Source organism: Lissotriton helveticus, chromosome 6 (assembly GCF_964261635.1).
Source record: "Lissotriton helveticus chromosome 6, aLisHel1.1, whole genome shotgun sequence".
Lineage (NCBI taxonomy): Eukaryota > Metazoa > Chordata > Amphibia > Caudata > Salamandridae > Lissotriton > Lissotriton helveticus.
The window spans coordinates 2,080,393,372-2,080,420,450 of record NC_136067.1 but is presented as its reverse complement, the minus strand read 5'-3'; the positions used below and the strand labels follow the sequence as shown (position 1 = coordinate 2,080,420,450).

The window sequence follows — 27,079 nt, the reverse complement described above, 5'->3', positions numbered from 1 at the left end:
TATTTAAATCCATCAGTTCAGAAGGAATATTTACCAACTCAAGATTATTATGCACAGCTCTAGCAGGCATTTTGTTCTCATCTAATTTGTTATCACAATATTTACAAATACGCTGATCAGAACCCAAATTAAAACAATTCTCAACCAACAAATACGTTGCAAAATCCTTCCACTCATTATTATTTTCCTTTTCACTTTTTAAATACAAATCAACAGTCCTGGTCTGATTTTTATAATGAGTTCGTCGACAACAGATACAACAATAATTTGGCCTATCACCTGAAAACACCTTAAACTTTGTAATTTCTTGCTCCAAATTTGCTGTACTACAATGTTCTACATTTTCTTCTACATTTCCTTCTATTAATATCCCAATTTCTGCACTGTCTTCCTCAGAACCAAAGTAACTAACTTCAATTTCATCACAAACGTTCATTACATTTGATACAGATCCATGCAAAAGAGCACTGTTCATCTTTTTTAACATTAGTGCTGGACTTTTTGCATAATACAATCTTCTGACTAATTTCCTCATTTCAGAATGATGTACTGCTAACATCCTGAAATGGTGCAAAACACTTCGACATACTTTTTTAGAAAGACAAGCCAGAGAATGACCTTGCAAACCAGAATTTTCTCTCACTCTGGCAACATCTTTCATTTTTCTCACACTTTTCTTAGTATAGTTACATAAGAAATTGCGTAAATATTCAATAGATTGTTGCCGTACACTACAAATACTACTACAATTCCAAGTGTACACTGGAGCTTTAGGACGTCTCCCTAAAACTTCATCAGCCAACACCTCTTCGGCATTTAAAGGAACAATTTTTTCTTTCTCAATAGGACAACCATTTCTAACCTCATAAGCACGACCGTTAGTGTCAACTGCATGCAACAAATCATTACTCTGAAGATAATTTTCTTCATTAAAAAAAGGCTCAGAACTTGAACTATGTTTCCATTCACACAAAAAAAACTCACAAAAATTACTTCTGTTAATTACTCTTCTCCACTTATTTTTGGCCTTCATTAAATGGATTGGCTTATCTAGTGATCTAATTCTATTGATTACTAAAATAAACAGTTTTGTTTTCAATTCGAAAGCTTTCTCAACTACATTTTCTATACCTTTCTTCTTCTTATAAAATGCTGTTTTTTTTACATCCCTTAATTTCTTTAATTAAATTTGACACAACTCTATTATAAAACATTTTTTTCCTAATTTCCATAAATTGGTCTTTCCTCCTTTTACTATACACTCTTTTTTCAGCAGTTGATTTTCCATGATTGTTTCCATTATTCTTCTTTTTCTTTTTCATTGCAGATACACTAATACTATTTTTCTCTTTGTGCACACTACTCTTAGTCTTTATTATTTCCTCAGAAAAGTGTTCCTTCTCTTACCAAAACTTTTTTTTATGTTAACACATTGTTCTTCAAATAAACACCTTTCTTTCGTTGTTTCCTCTTTTGAGTTTTTGTAGGCATGATTCAATGTTTTCAGTATTGATAAACAGAATCTATTATAAAAAAATATATATAACGTTACAAAAATAAATATATGAAATATTCTATTCTATTACTTATATGAAGAGAGGGAGGATTATGAGGACAAACGTGGGACTACGAAAATAAAAGGACTTACAACAAGAGAGGAAGGAGTATGAAACACGGGAAAATATAACAAAAAAGGGAAGTATAAACAGACACTGCAATATATGGGGATAAAGGAAGTATGAATAAACTGGAAAGTATGATTATGAGTCGGCTCATGAGGAACTTCTTCTCCTAATGGTGAGTCACTGAGCATTTGTGTGCAAACTACTGCCATAGAGTGGCATGTGTTGCCATCTGACTGTATGCAAACTCACTTAGAAGTTTGATGTGATGTATCACACAAGTGATGATGTCAGGACACACGCATATGTGCAATGTGTGTGTTCAGGATGTACATGTGTACTACATTGTGATTAGTCACCATGTCTGTAGGACGAGATTTCATATGTGAACCCTTGCGTGGCTGTCATTTCCAGGTTGCTCTGCCTGTTGTCTGTCCGGGTAATCTTGGTACTCCTGCTAGTCATCCTGATGATTGCAATGTGTGTCGAATCAGCATACCATGCAAAGACATGAGGGAATGTCATTTTGGGTAAGATATCTGAACAGGCTATTTTGTGCTGGTATGTTTTGGAATGTGTGGGAACTGTTCATGTGCAGGTTGTGGTTGCATAAACACATGTGTCATGAACATGGAACTAGATGCATCTTGCAACACTCCCATTACTGGACAGTCACCCTTCTTGTTGGTCATCTGTTGTTGTGTGTTGACTCTTGTGAATGCATCAATGTGGGTATACCTTGGCACAGACACATTGCGGTACTCACCGGTTAACATTGCATGTGACATCACAACCACAGGATCTGTGTGGAATTGCACTGTGACTGTGTGCATCAGGATGTGTGTGCCTCATCACGTTTATATTGTGGGCCAGTACAGTTTGGTTTTCCTGATGGAATGTTTTGAAGGTGTGGGCCAGTGTATGGCTCACATGGTCTGACAACTGTGCACTGAGTCTGTTCGTATGGATGCATTGCCCCTTGTGCCACTATGTGATGTCACTGTCACGTCACAACATCAGTGGTGGTGAGGAACACTGATTTGCTGGAATTCTTGGTAACTTAATGTAATTTTTCATTATCCATTATCCCAGGATTGTTTCACTGATGACGTACCCACGTAGTGCTGTTGAAAATGTTTACAGGTCTGTGCCACCAGTCAGTTGTCGTTAATCCCAGCAATATCTTGTGCCCAGCTGCATATCCTAGTCACGGTAGGGGTGGTGTATTGCATTTGAGGTTTATTACTCTCTGTAGAGTTTGGTCTCACCAGCTTCTCATGTTTGACATCGTAATGCTCAGTTGCCATAGCCAAGGATTGGCTTTTGCTAGGCTTCCTAGTTTACCAATGTTCCCCTTCCTGGTTGCATGAGCTAAGTAGGGCTCTTGTGAGCGATGTGTATGTCATATTCATGACTCTCACAGATTTCCAGGACAGACAAAGGTGTATAGCCTATGTGTAAGTAGCTGTGCTTCAAATGGAATGCACGTATTTCTTATGGCCTCAATCATAGGCTGTGACTGACTTGATGATTGCATGGTTCTAATTGCATTGAAGCAGCCTGGAGAGAGTCAAACCCACTTCAGTTAGGTGACAGACTTGGCTACCTTTTATGTGTCCCAGTTAATACCTCAGCTGGTGTATAATTGTAAGACCTGTGCTCACCAATAGGCTACAGTGGCTGTGGTTACAGTACACAGGTGTTACTGTTAGAGTATCCGTCAAGCGGTCTGATGTGATGCAGTGGCAAGAATGTTTGATTTGTGATGCCTGTTTACCTTTCATTTCAGATCTCCCTCCCTACTGTTCCCACCCTCTCCTTCCCTCACCTGACCACCCGATTGAGTCTGTTAATCAAACTCAGACCAATGGGCTATCTGGAGATGGACCCCTTTCAGCATCGCACACATCTGAGGGTCGAAGATACCAGCATTCCCGGGCAGTCGGTTGGAGATTGTTGGAGCATCATTACAGGTACCCAGATTGCATGCCACTTATTTTTTGTGTGAGCTATGCCACTGGCCATGTACATTGGCTACAGCAGCATGACCACAGATCTGACTTGAAACATTTATGTTGTTAATGTATTTATGAGTGTCCATTGTGCCCAATTACTGTTACCGCTGAGGTCTTGAAAGTCTGCATACGTCATCTATGGCATACTACATGATGTTAGTGCATATGTGGGTATTTGTCCAGTGTCGACATGCATGGTGTTTGTGATGGCTCAAGTTCCATTATGAATTTGGCATACATGGTTGTGTATGTACTTATATTGGTTTGCTACCCACAACAGTAATGCAACACATGCTGACGCTGTCTGTCCTGTGCCCCGTTTGGCTTATTGGTGCATGAGCCTGTGACCGCCATATTTGGTGATGCATCACCCATTTACTAGAATTGCACCATGAGTGACCAGACAATCCAGCCTTTCTATTTACATCTCACATGTTGCTGAGCAACCATCCTTGTGTATGTGTGCCACTTTTCCAGGATGTGTCACACCTTCTGCCATCAAGTGTTCACCCATTCCTGATGCTACATCCCCAGTGACCCTGCAACCCCCAGTGCCCAGATTGTGCTACACACACGCCTCCAAAATCCTCCTCCGTCCATCCATCCTTTCTTACGGCTGGACGCAGCTTGTTCGTGCCACCGTTGCACCACCTCCATGGCAATGGCTGGACAGTCTGCACCTGGACCGTAAACTGCGCCCGAACCCCTGCAACCCAAAATGGCCACTTCATCAGACTGCACGATGAATCCAGCACCCTCCAAGCACTCAACCACGGACACAATTCCTCCTGCTACCAGGCTACCACGCAACACACCCAAGGGCACTTGACCTGCTGCAACTGCAGCTTCTGCAGCATCTGGACCACAAATACATAGACCACAGAACCCACCACCTCGGCTGCATCCCCCTCTACACCCGCTCCATTTGCTAACAAGCCATCAAACTCTGGGACCTCCTAGCCTCAACCACCCCCAACATTGCCTTCCTGACAGAGACCTGGCTGAACGTCACCGCCACACCAGACATCGCTCTTGACATCCAAGAGGGGCACAATGTCTCCCGCTGAGACAGCACCAGCAGAGTGGACTCCCTCGGAGTCACGAGCAACACCAACAACACCCTCACCACCGCCGGGCATCTAAACTTCCACTCAACACCGACCCCAAAACAACCGTCAGAGTAACTGTCATCTACAGACCACTCAGAGCCCAGCACACTGTCCAGCAACACCATCAGCCTCATCATCAGCAGCCACGGCGTCACCTCCACAGACCACATCCTCCTTGGGGGTATGAACTTCAGACAACGACATCGCCAACTCCACTGCCCTGATTGACAACCTGTGGATACTCGTACTCACACAGCTCGTGACCACAACCACCCAGGCTGCTGGATACACACTGGACCCCGTGTTCTCTGCAAATCACCACGTCTCATTCAACAACACAACCAAACATTACTGGACTGACCACAGATGCATTCACTTCACATTAAGGAGGGCAACCAGACAACACTGCACCCAACAGTTGCCTCACCTCTGCTGGCTCAGATTCACCTAGGACCAACAGACCACCACCCTCGGCCACGGGCCAACCACCGACCCCACCAACACCAACACCGCCCCCATCAAACTGAAACAGTGGATGTACAACTGGGCCGACACCCTTTACCCACTCAATGACTCTGCTATCCATCACACCTACAGGGAAGGCCCTTGGATCACCAAGGTCCACCTGGCCCCAATACACACCTGACGGAAAGTGTATGAGGACTGGTTCCGCACCCGTACACCAGACAGCTGCACAGCCCACAAGAACACCACCCACACACACCCCCAACTGATCAGGAGTGACATGGGGATCGCCTTCAGGGACCGCCTAAACAACAACACACACAACACCAAATGGCTCTTCTACATCATGAATGACCTCCCCAACCCCAGCTCCAACACCAACGACATTTGACCATCCCAAGACCTGTGTGAATCACTGACCACCTTCTTTCCTCGCAAGATCACCGACATCCCCAACAGCTTCAACACTGACACCCCCTCATCCTCTGCATCCCCTGCGACCCCTACCCGCACCATCAACTCGACCGCCTACTCCAACATCAGCATAGTGAACACCATGAAGACCATGATCTCCATCCACTCCAGGTCACCATCTGACCCATGCCCTCAGCACGTTTGAACATAGCAAGCACAGCCATGGCACACCATCTCCGATTGATATTCAGATTCTCCTTCAAGACTGCAACCTTTCCGGAGAGCATGAAGCACACCGAGATTAACGCCCTACTGCAGCAACCCAAGATGGACCCCAATGACCTCAATAGCTTCAGGCACAACTCATTGTTCCCTTTCCCGCCAACAGTCACGGTGGAAAGTGTCACCGCACAGCTGACCACCTACCTCAAGGGCAAAATATATCTGGAGATATTCCAGTCTGGCAATTGCTGCAACCAGAGCACCAAAATTGCCTGCATTGCCACCAACAACAACATCTGGATTCTGAGGGACAAAGGAGGAACAGCGGCACTCATCCTTCTGGACTTATCAGCATCCTTCAACACGGTGTGCCACTGCACCCTAACGACACGCCACCACATGGCTAGCATCGAAGAGTAGGCCCTGGCCTGGACCACGTCCTTCCTCTCCCGCTGAACCCAGAGCGTCCGATGCGCACCCTTCCGCTCCAAGACCACCGAGATCATCTGCCGCCTCCCACAGGGATCATCCCTCAGCCCAACGCAGTTCCATATCTACATGCCACCACTCACCCACGTTGCTCAACAACACAGCCTCAACATCGTCTCCTTCACAAACGACACCCAACTGGTCGTATCCCTCACCACTGCCCCCCACACCACCAAAGCCAAACTCCACAGGGGAATGAATGCACTTGCATAATGGATGAAGGTCAGCAGGCTGAAGTTGATGACAGATAATTTGGAGGTCCAAATCCTCAGCACCACCACTTCATCCAGGGACAACTCCTGGTGGGCAACTTCACTGTGAACTGCCCCAGCACCCAACCACCACACACACAACCTGGGAGTCATCCTCAACTTCACCCTCGCCATGACCCATCAAGTGTAAGCTGTCAGTACTTCATGCTTCAACACCCTCCGGATACTCTGCAGGATCTTCTAACGGATCCCCTCCGACACAGGAATCAGCATCAACCAGCCCCTCGTCACCAGCAGACTGGACTGCAGCCACACCCTGTATGCATGAACATCATAGAAGCTCCTGAGACGGCTGCAAAACATCCAGGAAGCCTCGGCATAACTCATCATGGACGCCCCCTGACGCTGTCACATCACACCACACCTGAGAGGCCTGCATTGGCTCCACACCATGAGGATCACCTTTGGACTCATCATCCATGCACACAAAGCCATACCCAACGCTGGCCCAGCATTCCTAATCAGCCAACTCAGCTGCTACACCCCCACCCACAGCCTACACTCTGCTATCATTGCCCTCACAACAGTTCCATGCATCCAGAACACCAGCACCGGTGGTAGATCCCTCTCCCACCTCGCCGCAAATACCTGGAACACTCTCCATCACAACTACCATCTGACCCAGGACATGTTGGCCTTCAGAGAACTCCTCATGACCTGACTCTACGATCAGTAGCAGTCCCCTCCCCTCCCCCCAGCCCCTTGGAACACCCACAGGTATGTAGCATACTTTATAAATATCCAGATTGATTGGGAGTCACAATATCATCTGCAGGATCACCTTCATACTCCTCACCCACTGTCAGTAGGCACTCCACATCCTCTGGCCAACAGACACAATTTATGGACATCTCCCATCCCACACCACATTGCTTGAGGTACATCCAGCCTGCCTTGCCCTGTGCAACTTTCATCGCCTCCACAGTCCAAATGCATGCAGAGAAAATTACTAACACATCAACTAAGAGACCTGGTAGACCCTCACTGGAGACAGACACATTAACCATGACCGGTAGACCTTCATGTGACTTCAGTAACTGTCTGTCAGAGCAGTATGGCAAGCCAGCCCACCCCCCCTCAGCAGGTAGTAACAATCATGCGTGAGTATTTCCCTCCATGGATGTAGTTGATCATACATGGTGAGCTATGTGTCTCCACAACCAGACCCAGTTCCCACTGTATGGATGGCTTGAGTTTGATCTGCACTTTGGCATACTTTGACATATCCCTTCGCATATGTTGTTGACTCACACCAAAAAGGACTCTCCATCCATACGTAATGTGTTTCATAGGTTTAATTCTCCATCTTGTGAGTGAATTGTGAGTAGGGGTTAGGTGCTGTACAGAAAAGTGAGAAATCCAAAGTTCACAGGGGGAGATGTGATGCCTTGCAGTTTTAGTCACCAGAGTCAAGACCACAGTGTTTGGCATCATTGGTGACACTCCGACCAGCAAGTCCATGTGGGAGAATCAGACAGTCAATAAAGTGATGCTGTTGCACACAATGACAAGATGCCAGACCAGGTGACCTTGGAGATGCGCATGGCCCTCTGCCTCTCACTGTCTTTTGTGTGTACGACCCACCTTCCTTGGGGGACCCTCATGTGCAGGCCCTGACGATGCCTGGGACTCTCCGTCGGATAATTCTGCCTCCTCCTCCCTCCCTGTGTCTCTCTGCAGTCTTTGTCTAGATGTTTCTGGCCTTGTGACACAGGGAGGGTGCTGCATGTTGTCAGCAATCCGACGGAGTGAGTGTCTAATGTCTCTATGCACCGCCAAGAGTTTAGCCAGTGTTGCCTCCATCCGTCCAAGTTGTCATCTTTGACTGGCGTGTTGCTCGGCCTACTATTTTTTTAAATCGATGAGGGCCCCCACTCCCTGGCTGAACTCAGTGGTGTCCCGCCGGTAGTCCAACATGATGTTTCTGAGTTCAGACATACCAGGCCCTGCAGCTTCCTGGTCAGGTTCCTGCTTCCGCCTTGATCCACTCCCACCACCCCTGCCCACATGAGCCGGGCCTGCTGCTGAGGGCACATCAGGGCACCGGGACCCCTGAGGGTTGACAGTGGGGGTGTTGTCTGCCACCTCCTGGGTGTCCGGCGAACCGTGTCCCTCATTTTCAGACTGGCTCAGTTGTGGATTGTGTGCAGGGTTCCGAGCTGTCTGCTGGGATGTGGCGGGAATGGGTGTGGTGGTTGGCGCAGATGCCCCTGATCCAGCTGCTGCACGGGTTTGGGATCCAGAGGGGCCAGGTTGGTTGGGGTCATCCATGGAGTGATGAGAGGTGACGCTGTCGGTAGGGTCAGGGTCCTGTGTAGCCTGGGACTCTGAACCTTCTTCTTCCCCCTGGTTGGGGTTCGGTTGTGCACGTTGCCCTGTGGATGTGAGAGACAGACAATGTTAATGGCATTTCATGGTATTTGTATTTTTAATGTACATTGTCCTTATCACTGTTACACCTGTGTCTGATTTTGCTCACTGTTCACGTGTGCAGTCACATTGATCTGTGTTCATGTTGCTTTTTCTGTGTGAGAGTCGATTTACAATGCATGCATGGCAAAGCCAGACATATCAACAGAGATTTGCCTGTCATTGTGCAACACAGCTATGGGAGCAGGGATGCAAGACATTTACACTGCGGGTTACCATGCTGGAAATACCACACAGCAGCATCCTGCATCTGTGCCATAGTATTGGCAGATTTCTGGAGTTGTGTTGCTTGTACGACGCAAATCAAACAATGCTCTGTGTGTGCCAATGTGTACAATGCTGTCATTCCTTACGTCTGCTTCAGGTATGCCCCAGGTTTTGAGGCAGCATGCGCATACCAGTGGCAGAGAAAAATGGTAAAGATTTGAATTGACCAATTTTAGGAGGTGTAGCAGTGCCAACAGGCAGCCAGTGCCCACCACACCACACACACACCACTACAAGTACACCTACTGCTGGCACAGTGCTTTGGAGTGTTGTACATCTCCCAGGTGCATCACCTTGTCAATACCCAGCACCATTGCAAGAATTGATGTAGGTCTTCTGTCTCAGTAAGGTGTAGGTACATCGTCGTGATATGAGTGCAAGGGACTTGAGACTCCGCCCGCTGCATTTCCTGCTTGACTGCTTCATGCAATTGGAATTTGATGTGTACCATGACCTAGGCCAGTTTGCTATGTTTAAGTGAGGGGTGTGTGTGACAGGCGTGGCTGGTATTTGGAGTGTGAGTTGCAACTGTGCCTCAGTCATGTTGTGGCTGTCCCCCCATGGGGCATGCTGCCATGACCGTGGTTGTGAGTTACTGTGCAAGATATCTGACCTTGTTGTCCTTATGTTAGTGTTTGCACTGCTCACATGAGGGCCTTGTGCTGCATACACCAGGCCAAGTATCAACTATTTTGTCAGTACATTCACACTCCCAGTACAATGAGCATGGTCCGTGTGTGTACCTGGGCCATATGGGATGGGTGCTATTGGGCCTGTGCATATACATTATTGGCAACTGGGGTGGCCAAGGTTTTGTCATATTCACCTTCCCCCTTGCACCCTCCTGACATTCCCCATGCAGCCTTCTGGAACTCATGCATTGCACCCACCCCCATACTGTTGGTCACTGCTGGGAGTCAGATCCACCCACCCCTCCTATGTCTGAGCACTGCTGGGAGTCAGATCCACCCACCCGTGTCATGTCTGGGCACCGCTGGCAGTCAGATCCACCCACCCCTCCTATGTCTGGGCACTGCTGGGAGTCACATCCACCCACCCCTCCTATGTCTGGGCACTGCTTGGAGTCACATCCACCCACCCATGTCATGTCTGGGTACCGCTGGGAGTCACATCCACCCACCCCTCCTATGTCTGGGCACTGCTGGGAGTCACATCCACCCACCCCTCCTATGTATGGGCACTGCTGGGGTTTAGATCCACCCACCCCTCCTATGTCTGGGCACTGCTGGGAGTCACATCCACCCACCCCTCCTATGTCTGGGCACTGCTGGGAGTCACATCCACCCACCCGTGTCATGTCTGGGCACCGGTGGGAGTCACATCCACCCACCCCTCCTATGTCTGGGCACTGCTGGGAGTTAGATCCACCCACCCCTCCTATGTCTGGGCACTGCTGGGAGTCACATCCACTCACCCCTCCTATGTCTGGGCACTGCTGGGAGTTAGATCCACCCACCCCTCCTATGTCTGGGCACTGCTGGGAGTCACATCCACCCACCCCTCCTATGTCTGGGCACTGCTGGGAGGCACATCCACCCACTTGTGTCATGTCTGGGCACCGCTGGGATTCACATCCACCCACCCCTCCTATGACTGGGCACTGCTGGGAGTTAGATCCACCCACCCCTCCTATGTTTGGGCACTGCTGGGAGTCACATCCACCCACCCCTCCTATGTCTGGGCACTGCTGGGAGTCACATCCACCCACCTGTGTCATGTCTGGGCACCACTGGGAGTCACACCCACCCACCAGTCCTATGTCTGGGCACTGCTGGGAGTCACATCCACCCACCCCTCCTATGTATGGGCACTGCTGGGAGTCACATCCACCCACCCTTCCTATGTCTGGGCACTGCTGGGAGTTAGATCCAACCACACCTCCTATGTCTGGGCACTGCTGGGAGTCACATCCACCCACCCCATCTATGTCTGGGCACTGCTAGGAGTCACATCCACCCACCCATGTCATGTCTGGGCACCGCTGGGAGTCACATCCACCCACCCCTCCTATGTCTGGGCACTGCTGTGAGTCACATCCACCCACCCGTGTCATGTCTGGGCACTGCTGGGAGTCACATCCACCCACCCCTCCTATGTCTGGGCACTGCTGGGAGTTAGATCCACCCACCCCTCCTATGTCTGGGCACTGCTGGGAGTCACATCCACCCACCCATCCTGTGTCTGGGCACTGCTGGGAGTTAGATCCACCCACCCATGTCATGTCTGGGTACCACTGGGAGTCACATCCACCCACCCCTCCTATGTCTGGGCACTGCTGTGAGTCACATCCACCCACACCTCCTATGTCTGGGCACTGCTGGGAGTCACATCCACCCACCCCATCTATGTCTGGGCACTGCTAGGAGTCACATCCACCCACCCATGTCATGTCTGGGCACCGCTGGGAGTCACATCCACCCACCCCTCCTATGTCTGGGCACTGCTGTGAGTCACATCCACCCACCCGTGTCATGTCTGGGCACTGCTGGGAGTCACATCCACCCACCCCTCCTATGTCTGGGCACCGCTGGCAGTCAGATCCACCCACCCCTCCTATGTCTGGGCACTGCTGGGAGTCACATCCACCCACCCCTCCTATGTCTGGGCACTGCTTGGAGTCACATCCACCCACCCATGTCATGTCTGGGTACCGCTGGGAGTCACATCCACCCACCCCTCCTATGTATGGGCACTGCTGGGAGTCACATCCACCCACCCCTCCTATGTATGGGCACTGCTGGGATTTAGATCCACCCACCCCTCCTATGTCTGGGCACTGCTGGGAGTCACATCCACCCACCCCTCCTATGTCTGGGCACTGCTGGGAGTCACATCCACCCACCCGTGTCATGTCTGGGCACCGGTGGGAGTCACATCCACCCACCCCTCCTATGTCTGGGCACTGCTGGGAGTTAGATCCACCCACCCCTCCTATGTCTGGGCACTGCTGGGAGTCACATCCACTCACCCCTCCTATGTCTGGGAACTGCTGGGAGTTAGATCCACCCACCCCTCCTATGTCTGGGCACTGCTGGGAGTCACATCCACCCACCCCTCCTATGTCTGGGCACTGCTGGGAGGCACATCCACCCACTTGTGTCATGTCTGGGCACCGCTGGGATTCACATCCACCCACCCCTCCTATGACTGGGCACTGCTGGGAGTTAGATCCACCCACCCCTCCTATGTTTGGGCACTGCTGGGAGTCACATCCACCCACCCCTCCTATGTCTGGGCACTGCTGGGAGTCACATCCACCCACCTGTGTCATGTCTGGGCACCACTGGGAGTCACACCCACCCACCAGTCCTATGTCTGGGCACTGCTGGGAGTCACATCCACCCACCCCTCCTATGTATGGGCACTGCTGGGAGTCACATCCACCCACCCTTCCTATGTCTGGGCACTGCTGGGAGTTAGATCCAACCACACCTCCTATGTCTGGGCACTGCTGGGAGTCACATCCACCCACCCCATCTATGTCTGGGCACTGCTAGGAGTCACATCCACCCACCCATGTCATGTCTGGGCACCGCTGGGAGTCACATCCACCCACCCCTCCTATGTCTGGGCACTGCTGTGAGTCACATCCACCCACCCGTGTCATGTCTGGGCACTGCTGGGAGTCACATCCACCCACCCCTCCTATGTCTGGGCACTGCTGGGAGTTAGATCCACCCACCCCTCCTATGTCTGGGCACTGCTGGGAGTCACATCCACCCACCCCTCCTGTGTCTGGGCACTGCTGGGAGTTAGATCCACCCACCCCTCCTATGTCTGGGCACTGCTGGGAGTCACATCCACCCACCCCTCCTATGTCTGGGCACTGCTGGGAGTCACATCCACCCACCCGTGTCATGTCTGGGCACCGCTCGTAGTCACATCCACCCACCCCTCCCATGTCTGGGCACTGCTGGGAGAAACATCCACCCACCCCTCCTATGTCTTGGCACTGCTGGGAGTTAGATCCACCCACCCCTCCTATGTCTGGGCACTGCTGTGAGTCCGATCCACCCACCCCTCCTTTGTCTGGGCACTGCTGGGAGTAACATCCACCCACCCCTCCTATGTCTGGGCACTGCTGGGAGTTAGATCCACCCACCGCTCCGATATCTGTGCACTGCTGGAAGTCACATCCACCCACCCCTGCTATGCCTGGGCACTGCTGGGAGTCACATCCACCCACCCGTGTCATGTCTGGGCACCGCTGGGAGTCACATCCACCCACCCCTCCTATGTCTGGGCACTGCTGGGACTCACATCCACCCACCGTGTCATGTCTGGGCACTGCTGGGAGTCACATATACCCACCCCTCCTATGTCTGGACACTGCTGGGAGTTAGATCCACCCACCCCTCCTATGTCTGGGCACTGCTGGGAGTCACATCCACCCACCCATGTCATGTCTGGGCACCGCTGGGAGTCACATCCACCCACCCCTCCTATGTCTGGGTACTGCTGGGAGTCACATCCACCCACCTGTCCTATGTCTGGGCACTGCTGGGAGTTAGATCCACCCAGCCCTCCTATGTCTGGGCACTGCTGGGAGTGCCCCTATGTCAAATGAGTTGTTTGTATACTCACCAGGCTCCACGACTTCTTCAATTCCATGTACTCCCACCGGTTGTAGCAGGGCCATGACCTTCTCCTCCCAGGGATGGTACTGTACTGGTCTGCGGGGACCACCACCTCCAGTGTAATGAGCGTTGGCTTAGTCCTCGTCCATCTTGCGCTTGACCATTCTCCGCAGATCGTACCACCTGGCCTGGCAAACCGTCCTGGTGCGCCTGATGGGTGCAACATTATTGACCTTATTGACTATCCTCTCCCACAGCCGTTTTTTATCTTGTATGCTGGGTCTGTCTGACCAATGCGCCAAACAACTGGGGCTCAACTCTGATGACCTCATCTACAAGGCTCTCCATCTCCTGGTATAATCTGCGGCTCTGTCATACGCGACGTATTGTGGGGGTACGCGTATGGGTCGTTGGGGGGTGTTCGTCGTCGAGGTATAATCTGCTGCTCTGTCATACGCGACGTATTGTGGGGGTACGCGTGTTGGTCATTGGGGGTTCATCGTCGAGGTTTAATATGTGGCTTGATCATACGCGACGTATTGTGGGTGTACGCGTGTGGGTTGTTGGGGGGGTGTTCGTCATCGGGGTTTAATCTGCGGCTCTGTCATACGCGGCGTATTGTGGGGGTACGCGTGCAGGTCGTTGAGGGGGCTTCGCTTTTTCTTTTGATGTGTGGGTCGCGCATCCAGCAGTTTGTACGCGACGGCTTTTTCCCATACGGACAGAGTTCGGGGTCCCGTGTCCGGATCGTACTTGCTGGGTCGTACGGAATGTTTACAAATCGTACGGTTCAATAGGCGGGTCCGTGTCGTAAGGATCTTCGCTTGTTTTTCGTACGATTCGTACACATTCGTACGGACTATTTGTATACGGATCGTACCACGCAATTCGGATGATTTTTTACGATTCGTACGGAAACGGCTCCGAATACGAATCGCAGGACGTTTTTTTATCCCGAATCGGAATCGACCCCAATGTGTACCACATTTACAAACCTCATGCGGCATTTTCCCGTGCAAACCTACCGCTCTACAAATCTAAGTGTGTGGGCCTCAATGACGCCCCTCAAACCATGGAAACAATCACCCCACAAAGATTTCTATATTGTATGAGAGGGGCTGCGTGGCCTCCGCCTGTTGCCCTGCAGTCCACGAAGCCCAGACTCGATTGCTGCACTGTCCATTGGGGGAAACAGCCATTACAACGCGGTCATAAGCACGCATGATCGTCACCACAAAGCCATTATTACGCATATGGGTTTATCACACATGCTTTTACAACTAGTAAACATTTACCACGCATGATAATTGCATAATCATAATAATGTCTTTGTGTTGACGAACACGCGTTGTAATGGCTGTGACTTATGTGCTTCAAATTAGTTTTTAGGTATACATGTGACCAAGTCTGATAACATCAGAGGCCAAGGACAAACACTGTGGTGTCTGTGGCAGGAAATCTCAGTGATCACAGAGAAGATAGGCGGAGGGTAAAATGAAACTAACACTTATAATAAAAATAACGGAAGAAAACTACTAAAATGGCGGTGGACGGAGTATGTAATTAACGTTTTGCGTCTCGGCAATACATTTCAAATAAATATAGATAGAATATGATTATTAATATATTACAAATGTATAGCAGCGAATGACACACACGGCCCGGGAACAGAAAGCGGCAAATTTTGTACCTGAAATGAGGACAGCTTTGCTTGGCGAACTTGAAGATAAAAAAAGAAACAAGGGCTTTTTTTTTGCCGCAATGCCCCCATGATCCCAGACGGCTCCCAGCGTCCATATATTTTTTTTTAAAACCACGGGGTGCCTTTCCTCGGAGAGCCTTTTTCCTTTTCCACCACGTACGCGTACACCTTGATTGTTTTTATTTTAAAAAAATAAATAAATAATTTGGGCCTAAAGATCCATGTGGGACCCCCTGAGCAGGCCTGGAGGGTCAACATGTTTCTACCCTGCCCCCTTTCCTAATTTTTCAACTTTGTTTTACTGTTTTCTTGTGACTCTGTTCCACTGAAGCACAAGATGGCTGCCAAGACTTCCTGATTTGGAGTGTTAACAGACACTTGACATCCAATCAGCATGCAGCTCGTGCTCGTAATTGTACGGATTTCCGTAGGCATGCCGTACTTCGTCTCTAGATATCACTATGATTTTCTAAGGAAATACTGAACGGATTTACACCATTTAATAAAAAGCACAATCTGTGTACCGAACTCTACCTCTCTGCCAAATTTGGTGTAATTCCGTTCAGCCGTTCAGGCTGTAGTCCTGGCTAAAGGTCCCTATGGAAAATTGCATGGGAAAAACACGTTTTGGGACCCCCCTTTTTTCTCGGCCCCCACTAGATGAATCACCCCCGAACCTTCAGGGAGCGGAACAGAGCAGGCCATTTTCTTGGAGAAATTCGCGAAGATTCGTCCACCAGCGCCGAGGTTATTCCAACTAGAATGTTGTGGATTTACTATGGAAAGTAGGTCCTAACCATAACTACCTACTGGGACCGCTAGTAGGTAATATATATATATATTCACAGGAAAAACCATAAGTTAGCTGGACATTTCACTCGTACAAAACCATAGAAATTCCTCCCTTATAGTTAGTTCTGCTAACTATAACTTGCGCACCCGCAATGCATTGCTGATAAAGTCATATATTAAATAATTCATGACATGTGTGAACTAAAATACCCAGGCATGCATAACAATTACTAGCGTATTCAAAGGATCAAAATAAGCTTTATTCGGCTTTTTAGTTTAAAAACCATAAAAGCAGCAAAATGAAGTGCATTTCATACAAAAATATCTCAACAATACATTTCATAGTTAAAAATATGAATTGACTTGAACCCAACTAAAATAGTTTAACAAAAACTACTATTCAAAGTAATAACCCAAGATACACAGAATCCCCCCTGTTTCACCCGATGTTATGGTGATTCGGTGCTCGGGGACCAGGATAGAAATCGTGCAGGTCCCAGATACAGATGGAACCATCTCCAAGTTTGGGTTTGGTAGATCTCAAATAGGGGGCAATGTTCCTATATTTAAATTTAATTAAGATCAGGTCCCCCGAAACATTTTTGGGTAGATGACCAAGCCACCCCACTCTTCTGACGCTCATTATCCCACCGTCTAGTGTAGGTGGTAATGATCTATTGTTTTTGAGCCAAAAAATGGCTTTGTTCAGTAGGTCCTGGTGTAGCTCGCGTTTGCCCGGACTGAGAGGGGGGACCCCAGAGAGAACAGTGACGTATGGGGCAGCTTCGGGGGGTAGATCAATACGATGTCTTCTCTCTAGGGGGATCATATGAGCTCTATGTGGGGCATGTTCAGAGTTACAAGTCGCTTTTTTTCCAGTATGAGTGGGTGGTATCAAAGGGGAGTTGCAAGTTTCAATTATCCTGGGAGCATTGTTAGACCTTTCACGGGTGTTATGGTGGATATTAGAGGGGGTAGAACGTGTGGGTATAACAGTATTACCAGTTGATGGGTATGACCCAATTACAGTTTTTTCGATTCTGGCCAGCCTGTCTCCCAAGTCATTTATTTTTGCTACCAGTGGAGATAGAGCAGTGATGACCAGTCGCTCTATTTGGGCCAGGAGGGTCACTTGAAGGGGGGATGCGGAGTCATTTGGTCGAGTCTCTGCTTTATCCAACGTAAATGAGGCTGGGTTGGGAGCAAGTAGAGAGGAGCTGCATTTATTGGATGGAGAGAAGGTTATAACGGGAGATGCCTGGGGAGAGAAATATACTAAATCAGTGTCTCTGGCCGCTATGGGGGGGGTTATTGCATCTGGGATATAGTTTGTGCCACAGAGGTCGTTCAGCTCTTCCCAGATGGACATTATAGTTTGTAGTCTGGATCCAGACGACAACCGTAATTAGTAATTAGTTCAGAGCGCTAGAGGTTAAATGGATAGAACCTGACTGTACCTTATACTATGATGGAACCAAGGGTAGTGGCCCGTCCCGTCCTCTTTGTGCCTCTGAGGGCCACAGAGGGCCCGCCCTTTGCCCGGGCTTAGCCCGGCGCCGACCCGCGCGCGGTCCCGCGACGCGGATGCTGGAGCCCTTTTGAAGCGCCTCCTGGCGCAGGAAATCCGTGTGGCGGCGTGTCCCGCCGCTAGGGCTGCTGGTGAGTGTAGTTCTGGGCCGGGCACGCCCCCCTCGCACTGCGGCCGCTGGTCAGGGATAGCGGCGGCAGGAGGGAGCGTCGGAGCTGTGCTGCAGTGGCCCAGGGTATGCCCCCCAAACGGTTTTGGCTGTCTCCCTGCTCCACCGATGCTGGAGCCCTTTTGAAGCGCCTCCTGGCGCAGGAAATCCGTGTGGCGGCGTGTCCCGCCGCTAGGGCTGCTGGTGAGTGTAGTTCTGGGCCGGGCACGCCCCCCTCGCACTGCGGCCGCTGGTCAGGGATAGCGGCGGCAGGAGGGAGCGTCGGAGCTGTGCTGCAGTGGCCCAGGGTATGCCCCCCAAACGGTTTTGGCTGTCTCCCTGCTCCACCGATGCTGGAGCCCTTTTGAAGCGCCTCCTGGCGCAGGAAATCCGTGTGGCGGCGTGTCCCGCCGCTAGGGCTGCTGGTGAGTGTAGTTCTGGGCCGGGCACGCCCCCCTCGCACTGCGGCCGCTGGTCAGGGATAGCGGCGGCAGGAGGGAGCGTCGGAGCTGTGCTGCAGTGGCCCAGGGTATGCCCCCCAAACGGTTTTGGCTGTCTCCCTGCTCCACCGATGCTGGAGCCCTTTTGAAGCGCCTCCTGGCGCAGGAAATCCGTGTGGCGGCGTGTCCCGCCGCTAGGGCTGCTGGTGAGTGTAGTTCTGGGCCGGGCACGCCCCCCTCGCACTGCGGCCGCTGGTCAGGGATAGCGGCGGCAGGAGGGAGCGTCGGAGCTGTGCTGCAGTGGCCCAGGGTATGCCCCCCAAACGGTTTTGGCTGTCTCCCTGCTCCACCGATGCTGGAGCCCTTTTGAAGCGCCTCCTGGCGCAGGAAATCCGTGTGGCGGCGTGTCCCGCCGCTAGGGCTGCTGGTGAGTGTAGTTCTGGGCCGGGCACGCCCCTCTCGCACTGCGGCCGCTGGTCAGGGATAGCGGCGGCAGGAGGGAGCGTCGGAGCTGTGCTGCAGTGGCCCAGGGTATGCCCCCCAAACGGTTTTGGCTGTCTCAATTACAGGTCATAATATTTGCAAAAACATTATACAACTGCTTACTGATATAAAATAGATTTTAATATCTCTAAGGAATCTGTTTCAGAAGATCGATTGATAAAAAGTATTTGTTGAACATTAAGAGTTACTTCAATTAATGTACATGATATAACAGTTAAAAAACGATTCAATCATAAACAATATAAAAAGGTTGATGGATTCCTGTCGACGCGTTTCGACACGGGAGCTGTGTCTTCATCAGGACTGTGTGAATGAATACCGCTGCACTCCAAATGTATATATAGTACTGGGGGTTAAACCAATTGTCAAATCTTGTAGGTACTTCAGGTGTTCACCTCCTGGATCCCGGGGTGCTATAGACAAATAGTACCGAAAATCTTACTGCGAGTAAGAATAACCTGGAGTACTCTTGAGCATGAAGATGCTATATGTTGTTAAACGTAGTTAATCCAAAATGAATTGTAGATTTTACTCCATAAAGTTTACGATTGTTTCAACAGTTTATTTGTTAATCATCATATTCTATTCATATGACTGGATGATCACAACGTATATTCCATAATTAATTCTCCATAAACAGTGTGTTAGTGGTCCACATAATTTTAGAATCCCCAATGCATTTCGCACAAAAGTGCGCTTCCTCAGGGGGTCGGTGTGGAGAGCAAAAGGAAAATCAGCGTCGGATAACCGTGTGTAGGCGAGAACCAGGCTCCGTGACAAGCAGGAACCCGGGTTCAGTAAGATTTTCTGTACTATTCATCAGGACTGTACCATCACAATGCTGTGGGAATGTAGCTAAAATTGTAGCCACAGGAGTGGTGTTCTTATTAATTAACAGGTTGCGTTGTGCACCATTCGGCGATGATCGGTATCTTTTCGCTGAGTCTCTAAAGGCAATCGCGGTTTGTTGCATCAGCGATGAAGATGGTGTGTTACGAGAACAGGATTGGTTAAGCGTGCTTATCGCTTGGCGTTGTGGGGGCTGTAGTTTTATCTCCACCATATGATGTACCAAAGTATCGGACTACCGAGAGATTTTCGCAGCGTTGTCTACAGGGTAGGTAAAAGCAGCGCATGGGTTCCTCGAGGGGCACTCAAACGTGATGTTGCACGATGGCAGCCGGGTGCAGAATCTGTAATTGAATAGGCTAGTAATTGTTATGCATGCCTGGGTATTTTAGTTCACACACATTTCCTACCCTGACCCAGGATTGCTATCCGTACCAGGGGGTCCCTGTTTTTTTTACATAGAGACATCACTGATGACATCATCCAGCGAATGTGGTTTAGTGTGAAATTTAAATATATATTATATATATATCAATCTGTATTGAAGATTAAGTGGGTATATAACTGTCTGGATAGAGGATTTAGTAGCTGTCTGACTGACTGTTTAAGTGAGTAATTAAAAGTGTCTCACTTAATACATGGATTAGTAACTAAACTATGTGAATGTGTGCATCACTGTGTCTGTTGTTGTATGACATGCTGCATCAGTTGGTCACTAACTGCATGAGTGTGTATATTAGTTATTGATTAGTTGGGCGAGTATTTGTGTGGGACACTGAGTTTGTGTGTGGTTGCATGGGGTGTGTGTAACTCTATGCAAAGATGTGTGAATGGTTGATTGACTAGGTGTATAGGCTTAAGAGTACATGTGGAAACAGTTGTTTGGGTGACTGAGTGTATTTATGTGTGTGTTGGTGAGCAAATATATGTTTTAGTTGTACATCTTCAACAAAGTAAAAAAATAAAAGGCATTGTATGTGAGAGTTGGTGTATATAAATAAGTATATGAAAGAGTCAGTGATTGTGAGAGTAACTATATGAATGATTGTATAATTGAAATGGTGATTTTTTAACATATTAACTATGAATTACTATGTGTTTGAATAAATGAGGTGTTGTGTATATAATTGTGTAAGTGAGTAAGTGTGATACATTTTTTCATGAGTGAGTAGGATGACTGCATAACCGACTAAGATGACTGCTGATGTGTCAATGTCTATGTATGCGTATAAGTGCATTTGATAGTGTTCTATTAATTAGTGACTGCATGTATAAGTGATTCTGTTGTTGAATGGGTAGTTGTGTGTGTAGACTTAGGAATCAGTGAGTGGGTATGTAGTAACTGGTATTGGTGTGTCAATGGTTTCAAATATGGTACTCTGTATTTTACAGTGAGTAATGAAAGGTTATACTAGTGTATAATGAGGTGTATCAGATTGTCATGTGGATGATGTCATCAGTGATGTCATTTGAGATGTCATCTGTGGAAGAAAAAAAATAATTTTTTTTTCTGAGTCGCGCACCCAAAACGTACACATCACGGTGGGTGCATGGATTCTATCCACCATTTTAGAAAAGTCGTGAAGGATCCGCGTATGGTGTGCGACGGCTGCATGTTTTTCAGTTACATCATATACATTTAATATTATGCGATGTGCGCGATTGGTATGCATCAAGTCCGCGACTCCTGCTTCTGCGCATTTGTGACACATGCACATTACGCTACGCGATGCTTGCGCGGTGGCAGGTTCCGCGGTACGTCGTATACGTGCCGGGGTGCGCGGAGTGCGCCACTCCCGCACATTTTTTTTATGTTCTAAAATGATATGTATGTGTCTTTATTATACATATTAGGGCAAGAGTTTATCTAAGATATTCATAAAAATAAATATATTTGTACTGGCTGGAGAAAGGTAGTAGCACGCACGCGCGCTATTCTGCTGAATTGTTATTCTCAGCGCTGCTGTCATTTTTAAAAATACCTCGTTTGTATTTTTGTTGTTATAAATTGCATTTCCCCTGTTTTTAAAACTATCTTTGTGTGCCCTCTCACTTGCACCTTAAATTGGGCCCCCCACCGCCTTTTTCGCGGATCTATCTCATTTTCTCTTCAGCCTTCGTGTTTGGCGCCGGGCGCCATCTTGGGGGTGGTGTGGAGCCAGTGTGCCACTTGTTTGAGCTCTCTAGCGCTCTCTTGGAATGCAGGTGAGCCCTACTTAAGGCGAGCTAGGCAGTAGCTCGACCGGGAGAAAGGTAGTAGCACGCACGCGCGCTATTCTACTGAATTGTTATTCTCAGCGCTGCTGTCATTTTTAAAAATACCTCGTTTGTATTTTTGTTGTTATAAATTGCATTTCCCTGTTTTTAAAACTATCTTTGTGTGCCCTCTCACTTGCACCTTAAATTGGGCCCCCCACCGCGTTTTTCGCGGATCTATCTCATTTTCTCTTCAGCCTTCGTGTTTGGCGCCGGGCGCCATCTTGGGGGTGGTGTGGAGCCAGTGTGCCACTTGTTTGAGCGCTCTAGCGCTCTCTTGGAATGCAGGTGAGCCCTACTTAAAGCTCGCCCCCTGCGCGCAGCGGTGACGCGCAGCGGTAGCGCCGGACTCTCGCCGGAGTCAAGCCAGAGTCCTGCCCGTCTGCGCCCGTCAGCGTCCCGGAGGCTGGCGGAGCGGCGGTTCGGACTCTACCTTCAGGGATGTGTCCCCCTGTGACCACCGTTTTGCGCTATTCTCCTCGTGAACTCCGTTCTTACGATCCCCAGGGCTCTGGCTGTCGCACTGTCTTTCCCCGACGTCATCATGGGAAATCCCGTTGCCCGGGTTGTGGCTGGTGCCCGACCCGCTCGCTCCTTTCACGGCCGAGCAAGAACATCCTTAGTGTGGGCTTCGGATGCATGCTATTAAACACCAGGTCAGCATGTTAACATGCGCAAGACATCTATGAGCTTTTAGATCTAGAGAAGCCACTATGTCTCATGCTTACTGAGACATGGTGGGGTGACTCTTCCAACCCTGATGTCGCGATGGCAATCCCTCCTGATTATAACATCTACAGGAAGGATAGAGCCAATGGTAGGGGTGGTGGAGTGGCGATAGTGGTCAAGAAAGGAACCCCTTGTGCGATCCTGCCAGCAACGGACATTCGAGGCTCGGAGACCCTAGCGTTCTCTATTAATCTATCGCCTCATCAATCCTTTAAGGGACTGCTCGTGTACAGGCCACCTGGTGCACCCGGTACCTTTTTTGAAGATCTGGAGCCGGTGCTGGTGGAGTTGGCCCTGAAAGCTGAACATGTTATTGTGGCAGGTGATTTCAACTTTCGGATGGATGATCCATCCGACCCGGCTGCCATTAAACTCTTTGAGGCGCTGACCCCGCTGGGGCTGATCCCTTACCTTCAGGAGCCTACGCACGAGAAGGGGCACACCCTTGACCAGATATTCTCGTCCTCCCCTCTCGAGGGCATAGAGATTACTCCTGTTTTATGGTCTGACCACTTTCTTGCCAATTTTGTGATCAAGGGCATAGTCAAATCTGTGCCTATTTCGGCACATCAACAGGGTCGTGTCCACAGGGCATACCATCGAGTGACCCCAGAGATGCTGGCCCAGGCTGCGGTGGTCCACCCCTGCCTTCTTTCAGGCGATCTTGACAGGGATCTGCAGACCATGCAGGACTGGCTTCTTGACAGGCTAAACGATCTTGCCCCGGAAGTAACATCCCGCCCGACACCGAAACGGGTCTCCGCGCCCTGGTTTACCGCTGCACTGTTGGCTACGCGGCAGCAGTGCAAGGTAGCCGAAAGAGCCTGGCGGGCACAATATGATACTGCTGCCAAGGTGACCTATAAAACGGTGGTTAAGGCTTACTACCGGGACATCCGCCTGGAAAAAAAAGCTTATCTGGCCAGGAGAGTGGAGGCTGCCTCCAACTCCTGCAAGGAGATTTTCTCCATTGTGAGAGAATTTACCTCCCCCTGGTCTAACACCTCGGACGAAAAACCTTTAGGTACCTGGGCTACGGACCTTGCTGATTTTTTCACGAGCAAGATCCAACGCATCCAGGAGTCATTTCTGGCACCAGTATCTGCGGGCCAGACTGAACCTGACAACATCATATCGCCACAGGCTGGGCCAGGGGTGACGCTGAGTGTGTTTCCTCCACTCTCTGCTTCCGACTCCCTGGCTCTAATGGGAAATTTAAAATCGGGTTCACCCCTTGACCCATGCCCTGCTAAATTTCTAGCGAAAGTCGCGGAGGTGATCAACCCGCTGGCTAACCCGCTGCTAAATCTTTCGCTGAGGCTTGGTGTGGTCCCACATGCCTGGAAACAGGCGATGGTGATCCCCTTGCTCACAAAGCCTGGTCTAGATCCGAAGGCCCCTGTTAATTATAGGCCTATCTCTCTGCTGCCGGCTCTCACGAAGGTTCTGGAAAAGCACGTTCATGGCGTGCTTTCCAATTTTCTTGAATCTAATGAGATCCTGCATGCCACCCAATCGGGCTTTCGTCCCCATCTCAGCACAGAGACTGCGCTCCTTGAGGTCTCGGAAACCATTAAAGGAGTCCTGGACTCTGGGGGCAAAGTCATGCTGGTGATGTTAGACCTGTCGGCGGCGTTCGACACCGTTCCCCATGGTGGTCTTCTCGCTAGACTTTTCGAGATAGGTCTACGGGGGACGGTGTTGGACTGGTTTTCCTCCTTCCTAGCCGGCCGCCGGCAAACGATCTGGGCTCCGCCTGATTCCGCCGCGATGCCGCCTCTGGGAGTCGGGGTCCCTCAGGGCTCTATCTTGAGCCCGACCCTCTTCAACATCATTATGACCCCATTGGCGGCGCTGGTGGAGTCGCATGGCGCCCAGATCGTATCCTACGCGGATGACACCCAGCTCCTCTTTTCTTGCAAAAGAGGAGGTGACTTTGATGGGGAGAGTATTCGGGATTGCCTTGGGGCTGTGTTTCATTGGTTCCATCTGAGCAGCCTCAAGTGCAATTCCGACAAGTCCAAGGTGCTTTTCTTTGGGTGTGACACAGAGCCAGACTGGCAGACCTGGTGGCCAATGGATATGTTCCCTCCTTCCTGTTCCTCTCAGGTTGCTAAAAATCTGGGGGTTAAGATGGATAACAGGCTAACCTTGAAATCCCAGATCCTGGGGGTGGCGGGCACTTGCTTTGGCATCCTTAGGATGCTGCGGAGGTTTCTTCCCCTGCTATCCGAGGAACATAGGACGTTGACAGTCCAGGCTCTGATTGGGTCCAGGTTGGATTATTCCAACATTCTATACCTGGGCCTTCCAGAGTACTTGCTACAACGGCTTCAAGTAGTGCAGAACGCCGCTGCCAGGGCAATTTTTGGTCTTAATAGGCGTTCCAGTGCCTCGGGCCTGTTGGCAACTTTGCACTGGCTTCCTATCCGCAAGCGGATCGCCTTTAAGGCATTGACCCTGGCCTACAAAGCTCTTCACAAGGGAGGAGCTAAGTACCTCCAAAAGAGACTGGTCTTTTATCAACCGACCAGGTCTCTGAGGTCGGAATCTCTGTACCTGGCTGTTGTCCCACGGGTTAAGAAAGCGCGCCTTGGTGGCCGCTCTTTTGGACTGCTGGCACAACAGCTGTGGAACTCTCTGCCGCTGGCTCTGCGGGGAGCCACTAGCCTGCTGGCTTTTAGGAAGGGCCTTAAGACTTGGCTGTTCACTCAGTAGTCTGTCTTTTGTAAATTTTCTGGCTGATTCTTCTTCTTTTTTATCTGGTGTTATGTTAGTATGTCGCAGTTTCTTCTCTTTCTCCTATAAAGCGCCGGGACACTCTTCTTGAGTAGCCGAGCGCTATAGAAAAGATTTAATAACATAACATAACATAACATAACTTATAATAAACTATTATTTTTAAATATATTTTCGGGAAGTCGCGTCAGGTGCGTGCTTCGTGAGCGCAGAGTGCGCGGATCCCACGTAAAAGATTTAATTGGTTCATAACATTTCCCACTGTAACTATTGAAGGACCACACCCATTTTAGTCATTCTTGTTGGAGCATCTTTAGAGAGACATCTCTTTTCCTACAAGAACCCTTTTTGCTTGTTTTTTTGGTGTTTTACAAACAAAATGCCATCTGGACAGCAGCAGGAGGAAGTATCTTCTGAAGAATAATTCTTGCAGGAGGCACCATGTCCACAGAGGCCGGAATCTGTTGTGTGGAAATGTTTCACTTTTCCACCTGGAGAGAAGAAAGTAAATGCGAGAAAGGTGATGTGCAAATTTTGTGACCGAGTCCTGTCCAGAGGCAGTGAAAAGGCAGTGAAAAAAATTACTCTTGTGGCACTATTCTATGTACAAGCATCTCTGGACCACACATCCTCTCAATCTTGCTCGGGAGGAAATGAGGCGAGCTGCTTTTAACTCCTCACCTGCTGTGGCAAGTACGTCTGGAGTGTCCTCAGGAACACCTGCAGAGGACATTAGGCCAGAATTTGCCTTTCTCGAGCAACACTGCGTGAAGTGTAAGAAACTTATATGCTTCGGTGAGCAGTCGTGGATGCAGTTTGTGCTGCGCAAGGCAACAATCATTGTTATTTTTTTTTGTTTGTTTTTGGAATGATGAGTAATTCCAAAAGTTTCCTCTTTTATTCGTTCTTTTATTATCTTTTTTTTAAAAACACCAAAAAATAAAAAATTGTTCAAAAAAATACAAAAAATACAAAAGAAAAAAGAAGAAGAAAAAAGTTCTTATCAGAACAACCTTATGTGGTAAATAAAGAACTATAATTGCAAGATAATGTGTGAAAGTTTGGTTGAATATATGTATACAGCATGATTGACTGAAATAATTCATTATTAGTGTATGGTGAATTTACAGGTGAAGATTTATGAGAAAGTACTGCAGCGTGACACTGCAAGCTCTTTAGCTGCACTGCACTGTGGCACTTCCGAAGCACAGGGATGTGACATATGTACATTAATATGTTGCAACTCTGTGCTTCCCTCTGCACTGCTGCACAAACTGCAGCCATATGGTGACACAGGCACCCTTGCACCATGGTGCAACAATGTCTGTGTCGTGCGGAGATTGTTTTTGTGCAGGAAGGGAAACCTTCCTGCACAAAAACAATCAGTAAAGGCATTTTCCTCTTTCAATGTATGCTGTGGAATGCAGCATGCATTGACAGAGGAAAAAATTAGGAGAAATGAAAACAATTCTCCTCAATGCGCCTTGCT

At 49.3% G+C, this 27,079-nt stretch overlaps 1 protein-coding gene across 1 annotated transcript in view; it reads left to right on the top strand.

Moving 5' to 3' along the window:
- The window catches only part of LOC144764019 (uncharacterized), a 420,985-nt gene that overhangs the window by 205,358 nt on the left and 188,548 nt on the right, over positions 1-27,079 (top strand). Inside the window, exon 4 of the mRNA XM_078650149.1 lies at positions 3,412-3,595. Within this exon, the coding sequence (XP_078506275.1) occupies positions 3,412-3,595 (184 nt within the window). The remainder of the gene's footprint in view (positions 1-3,411; positions 3,596-27,079) is intronic.